Raw genomic sequence first — 18,132 nt, forward strand, 5'->3', positions numbered from 1 at the left:
GTCTCGGTAGAGCGGAGGGGACGGAAGCCAGATCGGAGGGGGTCCGGGAGAGAACGGGAGTTAAGGAATTCTAGGCGTCGACCGTAGACGACTCGTTCTAGGATTTTGGAAAGGAAGGGTAGAAGGGAGATGGGACGATAACCGGAGGGGGAAGTGGGGTCGAGAGCGGGTTTTTTTAGGACGGGGGAGACGTGGGCGTGTTTGAAGGCAGAGGGGAAGGAGCCCTCGGAGATCGAGTGGTTAAAAATAGAAGTTAAGGAAGGGAGGAGGGCGGGGGCGACGGTTTTAAGAAGGTGAGAGGGAATGGGGTCCGAGGCGCAGGCGGAGGGGGTGGCGCTCGCGAGGAGGGAGGAGATCTCCTCTGAGGATACCGCAGGGAAGGATGGGAAAGTAGGGGAGGGGGTCGTTGGGGGGGAGGGGAGAGGCGGAGGGGTGACTCTGGGGAGCTCAGACCCGACCGTGTTGATTTTCGTGAGGAAATAGGCGGCCGGATCATTGGGGGCGAGAGATGGGGGAGGGGGAGGAACGGGGGGCCTGAGGAGAGAGTTAAAGGTCCGGAACAGTCGGCGGGGGTGACGGGCGTGGGTGTCGATGAGGGAGGAGAAGAGGCTTTGCCCGGCGGAGGAGAGGGCAGAGTTAAGGCAGGAAAGGATAAATTTGAGGCGTGTGAGGTCGGCTCGGTGCTTGGACTTCCGCCAGCCGCGCTCGGCAGCTCGAGCATAGGAGCGTAGGAGGCGGACGGAGGCTTCCAACGGGGCTCCGCACGCGGTGAGCGCTCGGCGGGTACGAGGGGGGCGGACGGGTTCGCTCGACGGTCTCCGCGGGGCGCTTACCGTGCGCGGGGCGCCGTACTGAGCGGTTGGAACGTCCGGGTCGGCCCCAGATGGAGACGGGCCCAGCCCGGCGACGGGCCCGCGGTCTAAGCGCGGTCTCCCCCGCCGACCTCCCCGGGCGCCGCCGGCCGACCGGGGCGGGAAGGAACCGGCCGGGCGGGCCCCTCCCGCCGGTCCCCCGCGCCCGCTCTCCCGGCGGCCCGGGCGGCCTCGGTCGCCTACCCGTCCCGTGACCTCCGTTGGAGCGGAGGGGCGGCGAGCGGTGCCAGGCTCCATCTGTAGATGGTTAATTAGCGGTTCACACAATATGTCGTTAGGGGTCATCTGTTTCTGGTTTCGTCGTAAACAGAAGTAAATGTTGGGAACGTATTTTTCTACATCCAGTTTCACTTGTTGTGGATATTTGGAATAGTCTGCGCCCACATCTTTTGTTTTCGATCGGGGCGCCCGGCCAGAGGACGGTTTCTGCCTTCCTCCCTTCTCCCCGCGGCGCCCCAGAGGCCGCGACGGTGGGACTCCCCTTATGCAGAACGTGAAAGTGCCGGGTGTTGCTTTTCAAATCGCAACCGTGCTTTTTTATTAAAATCAGTCGGCGTTCCAGTCGGCAGCGGGCTCCGAAAGATTCCCGGCGTTCGCCCTGCGCTGCCGCCGTTTCTGTTTTTAACCGCGGGGATTCTCCTCCTCCTCTCTTCTCTTTTTCGAAAAAGGCTTTTTCGAAACGAAATCCGGCTTCCCAAAGCCGTTAGAGGGGGAGAAGGAAAAAAGGAACGACGTGTCGGATCTGAAAAAAACGCGGCCGTGTCGCGCGTGGGATAATTAAAACCGACCGAGCTCCGGATCGGGGAGCCTCTCTCCCGGGGGAGCCTCCGGCCGGGTCGGGTCACGCCTCGCGCGGGAGGTCCGGGTTTGCGGCGTAAGCGACCTCGGGGCCCCGTCGCGTCCTCGGGCGGCCTCCGCCCTCGCCGGCGCCGGGGCCCCGTCTCCTCAAACCCGCCCTTCTCGAAGGGCGGCCGGGGGCGGGAGATCCCGCCCCGGGAGCGGCTCGGCCCCGAGGACGTCGGATCGCTCGGTCGCGTCCCCGCGCGCTCGCCGTTGGCGGAGCGCCGGGCCGAGCGCCGGGGAGGGGACGGCGAACCGCGCCGGTCCCCGCCCGCGGCGAGCTCGCGGCCCGGAGGCGGGGAGACGGCCGTCGGCGCCGGCGAACGGAACCGCGGGCGGCTGGGGTCGGGGGCCGGCTCGGGCTCGTCGTAGAGAGACCGGCGGGCCGGAGGCCGCCGGAACGGTGACGAGGACGGGAAGGATCGCCTCGCCCGTCGGGCGCTCATCCGTCCGGTAGCGTTGACCGGGCGCTCGCTAGGTGCAGGGCACCGCACCGAGCGCCTGGGACGGACGGATCGGTAACGGATAGAGACGGTCCCCGCCCTCCGACGGGCTCACGGTCTGATCGGGGGGGAGGCGGAAAGCCGAGGGCCGCGGCGGTGAATGGAATCGGGCGGGGGGGCGGACGTCTCGTTCGGACGGTAGCAGGTGAATCGAGGCGACGTCCGTCTCCTTAGCAGAAGAAATGAGAAGCGCTCGCTCCGTCCTAAGCACTGGGGTGAGTCCGGATGAGTCGGTCTGGACCGGGGCTCCCGCTCAGTCCGTCGACGGAGCGAATTTACGGAGCGCGCACCGTGTGCCCCGGCCCGACGGAATGGGCGTCGGCTCGGTAGCATCCACCGAGCGCCGCCTCCGTGCGGGGCGCCGTACCGAGCGCTTGGAACGGACGGATCGGTGACAGGTGGAGGCGGTCCCCGCCCTCCGACGGGCTCACGGTCCGACGGGCTCAGCGGTTCGTCAGGCTAGAGGATCTCCCCGGCGGGACGTGGCCCGGCGGGAAGAGCGCGGGCCTGGCGGTCGGAGGACCCGCGTTCTGATCCGGGCCCCGCCGCCGGCCTGCCCCGTGACCTCGAGCGGGTCGCCTCACCCCTCGGGGCTTCGGTGGCCTCCCCGGCGAAACGGGGATCCGCGACCCGTTCGCCCTCTCGCGTGGGTCCCCCTCGTCTCGCGCCGTCATCTGGGAGCGCCGTGGCCCGGTAGATGGAGCGCGGGTCTCGCGGTCGGGGGGTCGCGGGCTCCGACCGCGGCTCCGCCGCCCGTCCGCCGGGCGACCTCGGCCGGATGGCTTCGCTTCCCCGTGCCCCCGTTCCCTCGTCCGGAGGACGGGGATCGAGACCGACACCCGGGCGGGGCGGGGGCTGGCTCCGACCCGATGGTCCCGGAGTTGAGTACGGCGCCCGACCCGGGTCGTGACTGTTTCAGAGAGAGGGATGATGAAACCCGTCGGGGCCCGGTGGCGGCCGGTCCTCTCGGTGGCGCTCCCCGGGGGTGGGCCTCCCCCCGCCCCTCTTGAAAGTTGGCTCCTCGCTTCGGCGGCCTTCGCCCCCGAGCGGCTCCTCCTCCTCCCTCCCCCCCCCCGCCCAAACACCACCCCCCCCGGCACCTCCCCCCCCCCCCCGTCCGCCGGTCTGAGCCCGCGCGGAAACGGGGACGCGCGAATCTCATCGGGGGGGGGGCTCCGGGTGTCAGCCCGGATCCCCGCGGAGACCCGGACGGGGCCCCCCGTGGCCCGGGGGAGCGCGTGCCGACTCCGTGATCTCTAGAACTCTCCCGGGCGCCCGGCAAGCGCTCCGTGAAATGCCTCCGCCTGACCGGTCGCGAAGGGGCGGCCGACGACCGCAGCCAGGAGGCGGCAGAGACGCCCGACGGGTCGCGCCCCGGCGCCCCGGCCGGGAGAGGCGGCGTGGCGTGGCGGGGGGACCCCGGGCCCGGGTTCCAATCGCGGCTCCTCCGCCCGTCCCCTGGGTGACCCGGGGCGAGCCGCCTCTCGGGGCCTCGGCCGAGCGCCGTCCCGAGCGCCGGGGTGAGTGCGGATCAGTCGGGCTGAACGCGGTCCCCGGCCCACGCGGGGCTCGCGCTCTTAATCCCCGCCTTCCGGACGAGGGGACCGAGGCCCGGAGAAGCGCCGCGCCTCGCCCGGAGATCGGACAGCAGGAGAGCGGCGGGGTGGGGATCGGAGCCCAGGGCCCCCTCCCGCCCCGGGGCCGGGACGTGCCGGGACGGGGCCCGGGAGGCCGGACGGCGCCCGCGGCCGGGCCGCTCCGCCCCCTCCGCCCGGGGACGTCCGGGGCCCCCTCGGGAGGGAGGGCGGCGTGCCGACGGGCGGGTTTGATCCGGGGCCCGGGGCCGCCGTCGACGCCTCGCCCCGCCCCCGCGGCCCGGGGAGGGCGTCCTCCCGAGCCCCGGCGTCGCGATGTCCCTGCCCCTCGGCCCCCGCCTCCGCACCGCCCTCCCCCGTCCCCGGCCCACGTGCGGGCCGGATCCGGGGCTCCGGACCCGGCGCTTCCGAGGGACCCGGGAGCCCCGGGGTCGGGGGCCGGGGCGCCGGGGGAGGGCTCCCCCCCCGCGCTCGGGCCGGGACCGGAGCCCCGCGGGGGGCCCCCGGCCCCCGGGGCGGACGAGGGTCCGCTCCCCCGAGACGGTCCCGTTGGGCCCGGTCCCCGTCCCGCGCGGGGCCCCCGGCGTAGGTAGGGGGAGTGGGATTTGACCCCCGTCCCACGGAGGGGGGAGCCGGGGGTCCGCAAGGTAATTAGAATGACAACGGTGATAACGGTGGTAACGGCGCCCGCCAAGTGCTTGCCATGTGCCGGGCGCTCTTCCGAGCGCCGGGGTAGATCCAGATCAATAACAACAACGTCGGTGTCTGTTAAGCGCCCACTGGGCGCGGGGCACCGTCCCCAGCGCTGGGGTAGACCCGGGGGAATCGGGTCGGCCCAGGCGGGGCTCACGGTCTCGATCCCCGTTTCACAGACGAGGTCGCCGAGGCGCCGAGGAGCCAAGTGACTTGGCCGCCAGGGCGGATACGGTCCCCGTCCCGCCCGGGGGCCCGCGGTCTCGGTCCCCGTTTTACGGATGAGGTGACCGAGGCCCAGAGAGGCCAGGCGAGCCCCCCGTGCGGCGGACGCCCGGCGGAGCCGGGGTCGGGACTCGGTACGGTCCCCGGGCAGCGGAGAGTCCCTGACGTTCCAGGGGGCGTCGGCCCACAGTCCGGTCGTCTTCCTCTCTTTCCCTCCTCCTCGCCCGAACGCGGCCTCTCCCGTGGCCGTCCGTCCGTCCCTCCGTCCCTCCGTCGGCGGCCTCCCTTTAAATCCTTCCGTCGCCTCCGGGGGCGTTCTGAAGTTCGACGGCCGTTGGGCCGAGAGCAATTCATCGAGCGCTCCGCCGAGCGCGGGCCGCACCGACTCCTCTCCCGCGGGCTCCGCGGCCTCCGTCTTGTCCTCTTTCCCCGTGGGGCGACTCGTTTTCCCTCCCTCGAACGATATCCTTGGGATTCTTTTTTTCTTCTCCTTCCCAGTTCGGGCGGAGCGCCGAGGTAGGCGGAGGATCGCGATGACGACGACGACGTCGACGCTCGTTAAGCGCTCACGGCGTGCGGGGCGCCGTTCCCAGCGCTGGGGGAGACACGGGGTCACCGGGTCGTCCCACGCGGGGCTCACGGCCCTAATCCCCGTTCCGCGGACGGGGTGACCGGGGCCCGGGGGGGCGAAGCGACTCGCCCGCGGTCCCACGGCTGCCGGGCGGCGGAGCCGGGACCCGGGCCCCCGACCTCCGACTCCCCGGCCCGGCCTCCGTCCGCCGAGCCCCGCTGCTTCGCCCCGGACCCGGTCCCCGTCCCGCGCGGGACCCCCGGCGTAGGGTGGGGGGGGTCTCACGGAGGGGGGAGCCGAGGGTCCGGAGGGCGGAGCGACCCGCCGGGGGCGCGCGGCGGACGGGGGGGGGGGGGGGGGGCCCGGGCCGGGCCCGGGACCCGGATCCCCCGGCCCCCGGGCTCGTGCTCCTTGCGCCGGGCCGCGCCGCGTCCCGCGGCCTCCCTCTCCGATTCTTCCTCCTACCCCGGTGCTCCGTACGGCGCTCGGCACGGGCCGTGCTCTTAAATACCGCGAAAGGAAAGTGGGAGGGGGAGCGGGCGTCGGATCCCCTCTCGAAGATGAGGAAACCGAGGCACGGAGGAGCGAAGCCGCCCGCCCCGGGCCGCCCAGCGGGCGAGCGGGAGGGCCGGGATTGGAACCCAGGCCTCGGGCGGCGCGGCGCGGCGCGGCGGAAGGGGCCCGGGCTTTGGAGTCGGAGGCCGCGGCTCCGCCGCCCGTCAGCCGCGGGACCGCGGGCGGGTCGGCTCACCTCTCCGGGCCTCGGTCACCTCGTCCGGATGATGGGCGTTCAGACCGCGAGCCCCCCGCGGGACTCGCCGAACTCTACCTTCTAAGCGCTCAGTGCGGCGCTCTGCGCCCCGTAAGCGCTCGGTCCGTACGACGGCACGGGTGACCGAATGCGGTCTGCGGTCCGCCGCTCTCGCGTCCGTATCCGTGACCTGTTTTAACGTCCCTCCCCCCCGCGAGACCGTAGGCTCCGCCGGGGCGGGGATGGTTTCAGTCGGCTCTGTTGCGAGGGCGTAGCGGAGGTGGGTTTCTCACGGGAAGCGCCCGGTAAATGCCGCCGACGGAGCGATCCGTCGGACGCGCCCGCCTCGCGCACGGTGTCAGGATGCGCTCTTCCGACCGATTCGGAGCGGAATCTACAGAGCCCTTAAAAAGTAACCGGCCCTCCCGACGGCCCCCGCGGCCGGGACGGGGGTCGCTCGGTCGCCCCCCGCCGGCTCGGGGGGAGGATCCCCCCTTCCGCGGGCCCGCGGGTCGGGTCGGAGGCCCCCCCCCCCCCCCGGCCTCCGACGCCCGAGGGGTCCGCCGGGCCGGGCGGAGGGTCGAGGCGGCCCGAGGGGCGGGGAGGGGCCCCCGCCGGCCGGACCCCGGCCGGGACGCGCGGAGCCGGTCTCCCGCCCACGCCCCTCCCCGGCGACCCGAGGCCGGGGGGCCGGACCGGGGGCCCCCCCTCCGGGTCGAGCGGCTCCCAACGGCCCGGAACACCCGCGGGCCAGACCCCCGCCGCCGCCCGGGCACGTGGGCCGGGCGGGAGGCCCGACGGGGCCGGGGGAGGGAAAGAGGGAGAGCCGTCACGGGCCGGCGTCGGACGCGGGGGCGCGGTCCGAGGTCCCCGCCTTTCCCCGGTACCGCGCTTCGTATTTTACGTACGTATAAGTCGGCAGCGGAGACGGGAGGGGCGGAGGCGAGAGAGGTCCCTTCTGTGTCCCTTACGCCGTTCCGCGGGTAACTGGCGGGTCTCTTGCCCCCGCCCCGGCCCCCCGAGTCGTCGTCGTCGTCGTTCCCCCCCCCCCCGGCCCGAGGCGCCGGTCTCCGCGGGCCGTTGGGAATCCGCGATCGGGGGGCGCCGTCCGCGCCGTCGAGACCGCCGGGCCCGGCGGCGGCCTCCGCCGCCTCGCCTCGCGGCGGTCGCCCGGCGGCCCGCGCGGTCCGACCGCTTTCTTTCCCCCTCCGTTCGATCCATTAAATCGAAACCGTTCCGGAAGACTCACGAGGGCGAAGGGAGCGTCTGAAACGATTTAACTTCATTTTTTCCGACTTACGTGTTTTTTTCTTCTCTCTCACCGGAGTGTTGCGTTGCCGCATTTTTTTGCTTTTATAAATTCAGTGTTTGTCGGGATCTTTCCTTTCCCCCCGCTTCGAAATCGCTTGCCGAGACGGAGCTCGGAGCGAACGGAGCACCGAAGCCGTCGTCGGGCGCGGGGTCCTGAGAAGCGGAGACCCTCGGGCGGCCTCCGCCGTAGGGACGGCTCCGCGGCCAGGGCGTTCCGCGTGCAAGTGGGCGTCCCCGTCGCCGTCGGGACCCGAGCTCCCGCGGCGGGGCCCCCGGTCTCGACGCCCGTTTTACAGACGGGGCAGCCGAGGCCCGGGGAAGCGAGGCGAAGCGCCCGGGGTCGCGCGGCGGACGTGCGGCGGAGTCGAGATTCGAGCCCGGGTCCTCCCGGCCCACCTCCCCGCCCTCCCTCCCGCGTCGCCCGAGCGGCTGCCGGAAGCGCCTGGATACCGACCCCCCCCCCGCCCCCAAACACCCCACGATCCGTCGTCGTCGTCGGTCCCGCCGCGTCCGTTAGGCGCCCGCTACGTCCCGGGAACTGTACCGAGCGCCGCGGGGTCGGGGGGGGGGAGGGGGCGTACGGGCGGATCCCCGTTTTACCGGCGAGGTACCCGAGGCCCAGAGAGGCGAAGCGACCTGCCCGGGGTCACGCGGCAGGCAAGCGGCGGAGCCGGGATCGGGACCCGGGACCTTCCGACTCCCAGGCCCGGCCTCTGCCTGGGTCCGCGCCTCGCTTCTTTCCCGCTCCCCCCGTCTCCCCGACGGGACCGTAGGCGCCCCGAAGACCGTGTCCGTCCACCCCCCCCCCCCCCCCGGTCGGACTCCTCCGCCCCGGGAACCCGGTGGGCGCCGCGCGTCGATGGATGGGCGACGGATCGGTGGACGGGCGCGGAGGAGGACCGGCGGCGATCCGGCGCCAGGTTGCCGGGGATCGGTCGGGGAGCCTCCCCTCCGGCCCGCAAACTGGGACCGTCTCCGCCGGTCCTCTCGCGCCGCACCCTCCCGAGCGCCCGGTACGGCGCTCGGCGCCCGGTCGACCCCGTCGGTGATGCCCGCCTCCCCGCCTTAGACCGTAAGCTCCTCGTGGGCAGAGACCGGCCCTCGCATCGCGCTCTCCCGAGCGCTCGGGGGTGATCATTCGTCCGGCGGTATCCGTCGAGCGCCTCCGAGGCGCGGCGCGCCGTGCCGAGCGCTCGGAACGTCCGGGCCGGCGACGGGGGCGGCCCCTGCCCGTGGACGGGCCCGCGTGGTGATCGCGGTATCCGCTAAGCGCTTACTCCGTGCCGGGCGCTGGGCGGACGCGGGCAGACGGGGGCGGGCGCGGTCCCCGTCCCACAGGAGGAGCGGCTTGGCGCGGCGGGAGGGGCCCGGGCCCGGTCCGTCGGCCGTGTGACCGCGGGCAAGTCGCTTCGCTTCCCCGTGCCTCGGCGACCTCGTCCGCCGAATGGGGATCAACGGCGAGCCCCACGTGGGACGGCCCGATCGCCCCGGATCTCCCCCAGCGCTTAGGACGGCGCTCCGCGCGTAGCGAGCGCCTAACGGGTACCGACGTCGTCGTCGTCACACGGGGCTCGTAGTCTCGATCCCCGTTTTACGGACGAGGCGGGCGAGGCCCAGAGAAGCGAGCTGACTTGCCCGGGGACGCGGAGCGGACGGGGGGGGGGCGGGGCCGGGATCGGAACCCGTGACCTCCTGACTCCCGAGGCCCGGGCTCCACCCTCCGCGCCGTGCGGCGGGGCGCCCTGCGCCCGGGCGTCCTTCGGTCGACGCGACCGACGGATCGGTCGACGGATGGATCCCGGGGGAGGCGGCTCTTTCGGGAGGCTTTGAAAGCGGGGGGGCGGGGGGGGGGTGGCCGGGATGCGATTCGGCCCCTGGGGGGAGAAGGGCGCTCCAGGCAAAGGGAACAGCGGGTCGGAAACAGGAAGGCGCTCGGCACGGTGCCCCGCGCGCGGGAAGTACGATCGGATGAGCGAGAGTCAGGGACCCGTCCCCTCCGTCCCCCGCCTCCCAATCTGGGGGATCGACTGATGATTAACGTCGCTCTCCCCCTCTGGACCGTGAGGTCGTTACGGGCGGGGGGACGACGGCCATCACGACGACGATCACGACGGCATCCGTCAAGCGCTTCCCGTGTGCCGAGCGCCCTTCTGCCCCGGTCCCTCCCGGGCGCCCGGCCCGGGGTCCCGCGCGCGGCGAGCTCTCGGGAGATGCCCCCGGCCGGAAACGGCGCCCTCGGGGGGGGCGAGGGGCCGTCCGGTCCGTCCCTCCGCCTCCGGCCAGCTCGGCACCCGGATTGGGCCCGGGGGCCGGCTCGTCCCGCTTTTTAGGATTTCCGGGAAGGGAGCCCGCCCTCCCCGGAGAGGTCCGGTCGCGTGTCTCGCGTCGGGAGGGGCTTCCGCCGTACCCGCTCCCCCCTCCCTCCCCCCGCCTCCCCTCCTCGACCGCCTCTCCTCCCGTCGCCCGCCCCGACCTCTTCTTAAGCCGAAGGCTCTCACCTCGTCCGCCCGCCCCCCCCCCCCCCCCCCCCCCCCCGGCCTTCCCCCGTCTGGTACAAATCGGATTCCGACCCCTTTCGCCTTTCTTTCCGGGCCCTCCCCCCGTCCTTCCGAAGCCCTTTCCCGGATCTGCCCGTCTCTCCCTCGGGTGGACCCGTTCCCTTCCCCGCCCCGGCCGAGAGGGAGACGGTCCCCGCCCCCGCCCCCGGGTTCCCGGATTCCCGAGCACCCTTTCGGTCGTCCCCGGTCGGTCGCTCCGTCGTCCCGTCGGGGGCGTCCGGTAGAGCCGGGGCCGGGGACCGGCGCCGCCGCCCGTCCGCCGCGCGGCCCCGGGCGAGGCGCTCCGCTTCTCCGGGCCTCGGTCTCCTCATCTAGAAAAATGGGGATCCGGACCGGGACCCCCGGGTGGGATCGGCTTCCGGCCACCCCGGCGCCTAGTACGGCGCCCGGCACGGAGTGGGCGCCTGACGGGCGCCGCGGGGAGAAGGGGCGCCTACCGCCTGCGGGACGCCGGGTTAAGCGCCCGGGAAAGTACGGCGCAACAAAGCCGGCGGGAGCCGGCCCTCCCCGCGGGGAGCCCGCGGTCTACGGGAGGGGTCCGCGGCGTGGCCGGGTCACGTCCTACCCGCTTTTGCTTTGCGGACGGCGTCCGTCAGGCGCCTGCCGGGTGCCAGGCACCGTACCAAGCGCCCGGGGGGGGGGCGGGGATCGGATCCGGGCCGACGGGGTCGGACGCGAGCCCCGCCCCACGCGGGGCCGGGTTTCGAACCCGGGTCCTCGGACCCCGGGGGCCGCGCTCCGTCCCCCGGGCCGCCCGGCTCCCCCCGGGGCGGGCGCCGCCCCCCTTCCCCGGGCCCCGCCACGTTGCTGTCCGTCTCTCGTCCTCCGGACCGTGAACCCCGGCGGGGAGGGGTCGGGCTGGGCGGCGCGGACGGCTCGCCGCCCGCCGCCCCGACCTCCCGGTCGGGGGACCGAGGCCCCGATCCCGGCTCCGCCGGTTCCTCGCGGCGTGACCGCGGGCGGGTCGCCTGACCGCCCTTCGCCACGGTCCCCTCCGCTCCGGAAGGGGGAGCGGAGACCCGCTCTCCCTCCCGCCCGGACCGCGGACCCCACGCGGGGCGAGGGGCCGCGTCCGGCCCCGGCGGCCGGACCGGCGGCGGACGCGCGGCGGGCGCTCGACGGATGCCGTTTCGAAGGAACGGAGGGGCGGAGATCCGGTCGCGCGTCCCGCCGGCGTCGGGAGCGAGCCCTCCGCTCCTTCCGGTCCCCGGCCCAAGTCCCGGGTGGCGCCGGCAGGCCGACCCCGACCCGCGACGGGCGGGGGGGGGCTCCGGCCGAGGCGTCGGAGGTCGAACCCGTGGCCGGCTCCGTCCTCGGGAGGCGGCGCGTTCGGTCGTCGGCGCGATCCCGTCTACGGGGCGCTCGCCGCGCGCGGAGCGCCGTACCGAGCGCGCGGGCGAGGACGGTGGGGCGACGGACGGGCCCGTCCCCCGGCCGCGCCGACCCTCCGGGTGGGGGAGACGGGCGGCGGCGCGGAGGGGCGGGGAGGGACCGAGGGGGCGGGTCGAGGTGAGGCGGAAGGGGGCGGGAGGAGAGGAGACGGGGGGCGGGGGGGGGGCCCGGTCCGGGAAGGCCTCTCGGAGGAGACGGGCCTTGGGTGAGTCTTCCCAAGACGGTCGGACCGTGCCCCCGGAAGCGGATGTACGTTTGGCCGTCCTTATTTCGACCCCGGCGGACGCCTCCCCTGCCCCCGAGGAGCCCGCGGACCGGAGAGGGGAGGTAGACGGGACGTCGGGTCGGCGTCGGTCCGGCCCGCGGGCCCCGGTCCGGGCCCGGGCTTCCCCCTTCTCCCTCCGGATCCCCGCCCCGCCGCCGCCCCGCTCTCCGTAACGCGAGCCCCCCCCCCCCCCCGCCCGCAGCGGGGGCTCGGGGAGGGAGAGGCACGGCTTCGTCCCCCAGACCGCCGTCGTCCTCCCCCAGCCCGGCTCCCCGGAAGGAACGGACCCCTCGTCTGGCTCCCTCCGTTTTAACGGTTCGCGTGCCGAGGCTCTCGCCCGCGTTCCCGCGCGACCGTCGGAACGCAGGTTGCGGCGGCGCGGGCCCCCGGCGGAGCGGAAAGCCCTCCGAGACTCCATCTGCCCGGGCGCGGGCCCACGCGGGGCCTCGGCTTTCACGATGGCTCTCCGCGGTCCCGGGCCGGGGTCGCGGGGGGAGGGGGCGGGGCGTCCCCGACCCCCGCACCCCCGTCTCGCCTCTCCGGCCTCCGGCCCCCCGCCCGCGTCCCGCCTCTGTCCCGGACGCCCTCCCCTCCTCGGATCCGACGGACGGCGACTCTCCCTCCGCCGCTCCGGATGGCCGCGGAGGGCCCGTCTCCTCCCGGAGGCCTTCCCCGATCCTTCTCCCGCTCCCCTCCGCGGCGCCCCGGCCCGGCCGTACGTGCCGACGTCGCCGTCTGTCTCCCCGCCCCCGCCAGACTCTGAGCTCGTGGCGGGCAGCGCGCGGGCCCGTCTGTCGCTGTGGCGCGCTCTCCCGAGCGCCTAGTACGGCGCTCTGCCCGTAGTCAGCGGTCGGGAATCACGATCGCGTCGTGATTTGGCACTCGGGGCCCGGGTGAGAGGGCGCCGGGGGGGCGGGGGCCCCCCCGTCGGCCCCGGGCCGCTACTCGGTCGCGGAAGCCCGCTCCCGTGCGGCGCGTCCGCCCGTCGGGCCTCTCCCCGGGCCCCGGGCGTGTCAGCGGGAGTCACCGATCCGCCGGAGCAGAGGACGTTGCGCAGGACGGGAGATCGCGTGCGATGTCCGCGATCGGAGACGCGTTTTGGCTCAGACTCGGGCATCGTCAGCGGGGATTAAAGTTCGCGTCGGATCGCTTCGCCGTAAGCGCCGGGACGGGGCCCGTTCGGGAGGCGGCGATGGGTCGTCCGGGGGGATTTGAATCGGTCGACCGGCCGCCGAATCCGGGCCCGCCCTCCGCGCCGGCCCCCGGCCGCCGGGCGGATCCGCCGGCCCCTTGGCCGCCGCCTCCGGCGAGACCCTCGCGGGGGGTCGGGGGGGAGGCCCGCCCGGAGGGGGTCCCGCCGGGCGCCGCCCCGTCGCCGCGGACGGCCCGCTGCCTGTCGCACTTCGAATCCTTCGGTCGTCGCCGACGCCGGGCGGGCCGGGCGGTGACCTCTGCCGCCTCGCCGCGGGGAGCGGGGGTTAGCCGTAACGGCGGCCGCGGCGCCCGTTGGGCGCCCGCTACGGGCCGGGGCGGATGCCGGGTAGTCGGGGGGGGGGGGGGTCCCGCGGGGCTCGGGGCTCGACCCCCCCCCTCCGCCGACGACCGGGGAACGGAAGGCGACCCGCCCGAGGTCACCCGGCGGACAGGCGGCGGAGCCGGGTTCGGAGCCCACGTCCCCCGACCCCCGCCGGGCCCCGCCGCTCCTCCGCCTCCCACCGGCTGCCGTTCGTCCGCGGGTTCTCGGGCGCCTCTGCGCACGTCGCCCTTCTGCCCGTTTCCACCGTGGGCGGTCCCGCTCCGAGGCCGGGGGCTCCCTTCCCGCCTCCCCCACCCCCCCCCGGCCCCGGGCCCGCGGCGGGAGATCGGATCGAACCCCGCCCGTGAGGATCGGTCGGGGGGAAATCAGAAACGCAAACCGGGAGGTGTCCCTCGCCGCTCAGAGCGGGGGCCGCCGGGCCCGTGCGAAGTCGGTGCGGTTGAAGGCGGCGACGGAGGTGAAGTGCCGTTGAGTCTGGTTGATAGCCACCCCCCGGGGGGGCGGGGGGCCCGGGAATCCGGGCCTTTTAAGCAGCGGGGAGCCGGAGTGCCGAGAGCCGGATGGCCTGCAGCGGGACGGGGGGGGGGGGCGGGATCCGGCCGGAGTCGGCCCGGTCTCCATCCGTCGGTCGACGGTTTCGTCGAGCGCCCACTGCGCGCGGGGCGCCGTGCCCGGCGCCCGGGAGCCTCCGGGGCGACAGAGTCGGCAGACCCGGGTCCCTGCCCGTAACGAGCTCGGGGCCTCCGGCCGAGGGAAGCTCCTCGCGAGCGACGGCGACACGTTAGGGGGCGGAGGAGGAGACTCGGGCCTAGCCCCGGGGAGGGGGATGGTAAATCCGTAACCCCCGAAGCTAGGTAGTTTCACGGGCCTTCCCCCTCCCCCCCGCGCAGGGACGGGGAGTCACGGGGCCGGAGACGCGGACGGGGGCGGGAGCCGGGCCCGCCGGGGGGAGAGGGAAGAGGAGCGGGCCGGGGGACCCCCGAGGTCGGGGCGAGGTGACGGGGCGGAGCGGGACCGCGGGGCGCGTGTCCCGCTTCGGGGAGCGGAGGCCGACCGCGTCGTCCGGGGCCGTTGGCGTGAGCACAGCCCGCGTCGCTCAGGAGCCGATCCGTTCCCCCTGCTCGGTCTTCGCTTCGAGTCACTGTCCTGTTTTTCCGACGGCGCGGCCGGCCGCCGGGGGAGACGAGCGGACGACGGGTCCCGTTCCCGTTCGGGACCCCCCCTCCGCGGGGACCGCGGGGCCGGCCGGCCCGAGCGACGGAGGAAGAGGGGCCCCGGGGGGTCGGGGGGACTCCGCGGCGCCCCCCCCCCCCCGCCCCGCCCCGCCGGGCCCCTCTCGGGCGGGAGAGGGGGAGCGAGGCCACCCCGTCGGCGGGCCGGCCGGCCCCTCGCCCCGCGGCCCGTACCGGGGTCCCGTCCCCGCGGGCCGCGGGCCTTCCGCTGCCGAGGGCCGCTAGGGGTCAGCGTCGGGCCGGGGGAGAGGGCCTCGGAAGAAAGGTGGTGACGATAATAGGAACGTCGGCATCCGTTGAGCGGTCGCGACGTGCCGAGCACCGTCCCGAGCGCCGGGGTAGACCCGGGGGCATCGGGTCGTCCCACGTGGGGCTCACGGTCTCAATCCCCGTTTTGCAGAGGAGGTCGCCGAGGACCAGACGAGCGAAGCGACTCGCCCACGGTCACACGGGACGACGTCGGCGTCCGCCGAGCGCTTACCGCGTGCGGAGCGTCGGCGACCGCGGGCCCCACGCGGGCCGGGGACCGCGTCCGACCCGATCGGCCCGTGGGCGCCCAACGGACGTCGCGTCTCCCCTCCGGACTCCGAGCCCGCCGCGGGCGGGGACCGCGGCCCTTTGTCGTGGTATCCTCCCGGGCGCTCGGTACGGCGCCCCGCCGCGGGAAGCGCTCGGCGGACGCGGCCGAACGAGTGACCCCGCCGGGTTTCTGACCCGACCCCTCCCGCTCCGCCTTCCCCGCCTCGAGGGCGGAGGCGTCTTCGGCTGTTCGGCCCGAGCCTGCCTCCCTCGGGCCCCCGTGGGCGGCCCTTACCCGGATGGGATCTGGGGGCCGGCCCGCCGGCCCCGTCCGCGGCCGCCCCCCGCCGTCCGTGAACTCTACCCTCGCCTACCGGAGAGCCGCCTCGCTTGCCCCCGGGCCGCGGCCGCTTCCCCTCGGCGGATTGCTTGTCGTCGAGGATCGCCGGCGAGACCCCGCGCTGCGTAGCCCGAGGTCTCCGAGCCCTCCTTCGGGGGCTCCCCCGTTGAGACCGGAACCGGCGAGGCCCGGCCCGGGCCCGGTTCTTCTGCCTCTTAAACGCCGGTGGAGAAGTGACCGCACGGGAGAGAGGACGGCGGGAGAGCGCCCGCCGGGCGCTCGCCTGTGGGCCGAGGACCGGCCCGAGCGCCGGGGGCAGGTCCGAGTCGATCGGGTGGGACCCGGTCGCCGTCCCGCGTGGGGCCCGCGGTCTCCGGCCCCGTTTCACGGTCGGGGTGACCGAGGCGCGGAGAGGTGAAGCGGCCCGCCCGGCCCGGGGGCCCCCGTGGGGACCGAGCGGCGGGACGCGAGAGAGCCGTTCCGGGGCCGCCGCGTGCCTCCGCCGTCGGCTCGGTCGCCCCGCCTCCCCCTCGCCTCGGTCGCCTGGGACGGCCGTCCCCTCGATTTCCCGTCCCTCCTCGTGGCGGGAGGCCGGCTCCCGTGTTTGGCGTCCTTCCCCGCCCTCTCGCCGTGTCCTCCTCGCCCCGTTCGCCCTTCGCCCTCCCGGGCGGACACGGGAACGCGGGCGAACGCGCGGGAGGGTTTCGACGGCTCCCGGAGTGGGGCGCCGGGGTGCGGGGTCGGGGTGAAGGCGGGGGGGGGGGGTCGAAAAGAGCGACGACCGCGAGCCCCTCGCCCGGACCGCGGGCCTCGTGCGGAACGGGAACCGCGTCCGGTCCGAACGTACCGTCTCGGCGCGTGGCGCGGTTGATTCTCGGGGCTACCCGAAGCACTGGCCCGCCCCGCCCCCTCCCGCCTCACCTCGCCGATCTCCTCCCGCGACTCGGCCCGTCCGTCTGCCGTCCGTCTCCCCCCGTTGAGGCTGTGAGCCCGCCGCCGGGCGGGGATCGTCTCCGCCTCCCGCCGGACTGCACGTTGCGAGCGCTCGGCGCCGTGCCCCGCGCGTGGGAGGCGCCCGGTGAACGCCGTCGAATGAATGCGTCTCGTCCCTCCGACGCCCGGCCCGTCGGGCGCATCTCGCTCTCGTCCCCCCCCCGCCGCCGATTCCTCCTCCCCGACCCTCCTCCGGCCCGGAGCCCCCTCCCCTTTCGTCTCCCCGAGGCCGTCGCCCTCCCGCCCCTCGGAGCCCCGTCGCAGGCACGCCTCCTCCGAGGGGCCTCCCCCGCCCGCATCCTCATCTCCCCCACTCCCTCTCCCTCGCGCGTCCCCCCGGTCCTCGGATTCGCGTCCTCCGTCGGCCTCGCCGACGGCGCTCCCGCGGGTACGCGTGACGTGCCGAGACGTCCGTCTTCCGCTGCCTGCGGGCCGGGGACGCGTCCGCCGACCCGGTCGCGGCGCGGCGCTCCGCTCGCGGTAGCCCCGGATAAATGCGACCGATGGACCGACGGGCGCCCCCCTTTCCTCACAACCCGTCCTCCTGCCCCTTCCCTAGGCCCAGCAGCAGAGAAGCCCGGACGACACCGTCTCCCGGCACCCCCGAGCCGGGAGCCGCAGGAAGCCCAAGAAGGACGGCCACGCCGGGCCGGATTCGGAGACGGAGAGCACGAGTCCCAGGTCCGAGCAGGACTCGGGCATCCTGGACGTGGAGGACGACGAGGAGGAGGACGAAGAGGTGAGCGAAGCTCGGACCGGGGCGCGGCGGGGCCTCTCTTGGCCGGCGGGCGCCGGGCCCCGCCGGGGCCGGGACACGAGGAGCCCGAGGGGGCGGCTCCCCGCCTTCTCCGGCGAGGCGACGTCTCCTCGGGCGGCGGATTCCCCTTCCCCCGGACGTCCTCTCCCTCCTCCTCGACCTCCTCCTCCTTCGGTCGGTCCTCCTCCCCCGTCCTCCTTCCGTTCCTCTCCGTCCTCCCCGTCCTCCTCCTCTTTCCCGTCTCCTGCCCTTCTCTTCGTCCTCTTGCTCTCCCTCCGTGGCGTCCGGTCAGGCGCCCGCCGTGGGCCGGGCGCCGTACCGTTCGGACGCGGTCCGTGTCTCCCGTGGGCCTCACGGTCCCCGTCCCCGTTTCACGCGGCGGGTCCGGGCCCGGGTTCTATCCGCTGGGCCGCGCCGCCTGCTCGTCTCCCTTCTTTCTCTCCTCCTCCTCCTCCTCCTCCTCCGCCTCCCCCCTCCCGGCGCGGCACGATGAGGCCCGGCGGATCGGCGGGGCGGCTCTTGGGTTCCCGGGACCGCCGTCCGCCCCGTCCGCCCGTCGGTCCCGCCTCCGGGTCCCCGGAGGGGGGTCGGTCCTGGGGCTCCAGGACCGGACCCGTTGGCCCGGCCGAATCCGTCGAGCGCTTACCGTGCGCGGGGCACCGGGCCGAGCACTCGGCGGAGCGCGGCGCGACGGCAGACGGGCGCGTTCCCTGCCCGCGGCGAGCTTACGGCCCGGGGCGGGGGAGCCGGGCGCCGGTCCGAGCGACGGGGTCCCCGCGCCGGAGGGAGCGGGCGAGACCGTCAAGACGGCGGAGGACCGAGGGTCGAAACGGCGAGCGGCCGACACGTCCGCGGGAGCTCTGGCCCCCCCTCGACGCGGGCGGCGGATTCCTTAGATCTCTTAGGTGTCCCGGGCCCTTGGCCGCAGCCCTCCGGCCCCCCCGGGTGGCTCCCCGCCGGCTCCGCTTTCACGAGGGGGCCCCGGGAACCCCGGGGACGCGGAGGGCTCCGCGGGTCCCGGAGCGCGCGCAGAGCCGCCCCCGCGGCCGGTCGGCGTCGGCCTCTCTCTTTTCCCCCGACGGTACCCGGTAGGCGGGTTCCGGTCCCGGCTCCCCGCGGGACCTCGGCCGGGTCGCCCCGTCGGTGAAACGGGGATCGAAACGGCGGGCCCCGTGCGG

General features: G+C 75.0%; 1 protein-coding gene across 2 annotated transcripts in view; it reads left to right on the forward strand.

Moving 5' to 3' along the window:
* The window catches only part of EXOC6B (exocyst complex component 6B), a 370,191-nt gene that overhangs the window by 110,873 nt on the left and 241,186 nt on the right, over positions 1–18,132 (forward strand). For both annotated transcript variants that reach the window (XM_029083071.2, XM_029083072.2), the window contains exon 7: positions 16,757–16,936. In XM_029083071.2, the coding sequence (XP_028938904.1) occupies positions 16,757–16,936 (180 nt within the window). The remainder of the gene's footprint in view (positions 1–16,756; positions 16,937–18,132) is intronic.

Source organism: Ornithorhynchus anatinus, chromosome 18 (assembly GCF_004115215.2).
Source record: "Ornithorhynchus anatinus isolate Pmale09 chromosome 18, mOrnAna1.pri.v4, whole genome shotgun sequence".
NCBI lineage: Eukaryota > Metazoa > Chordata > Mammalia > Monotremata > Ornithorhynchidae > Ornithorhynchus > Ornithorhynchus anatinus.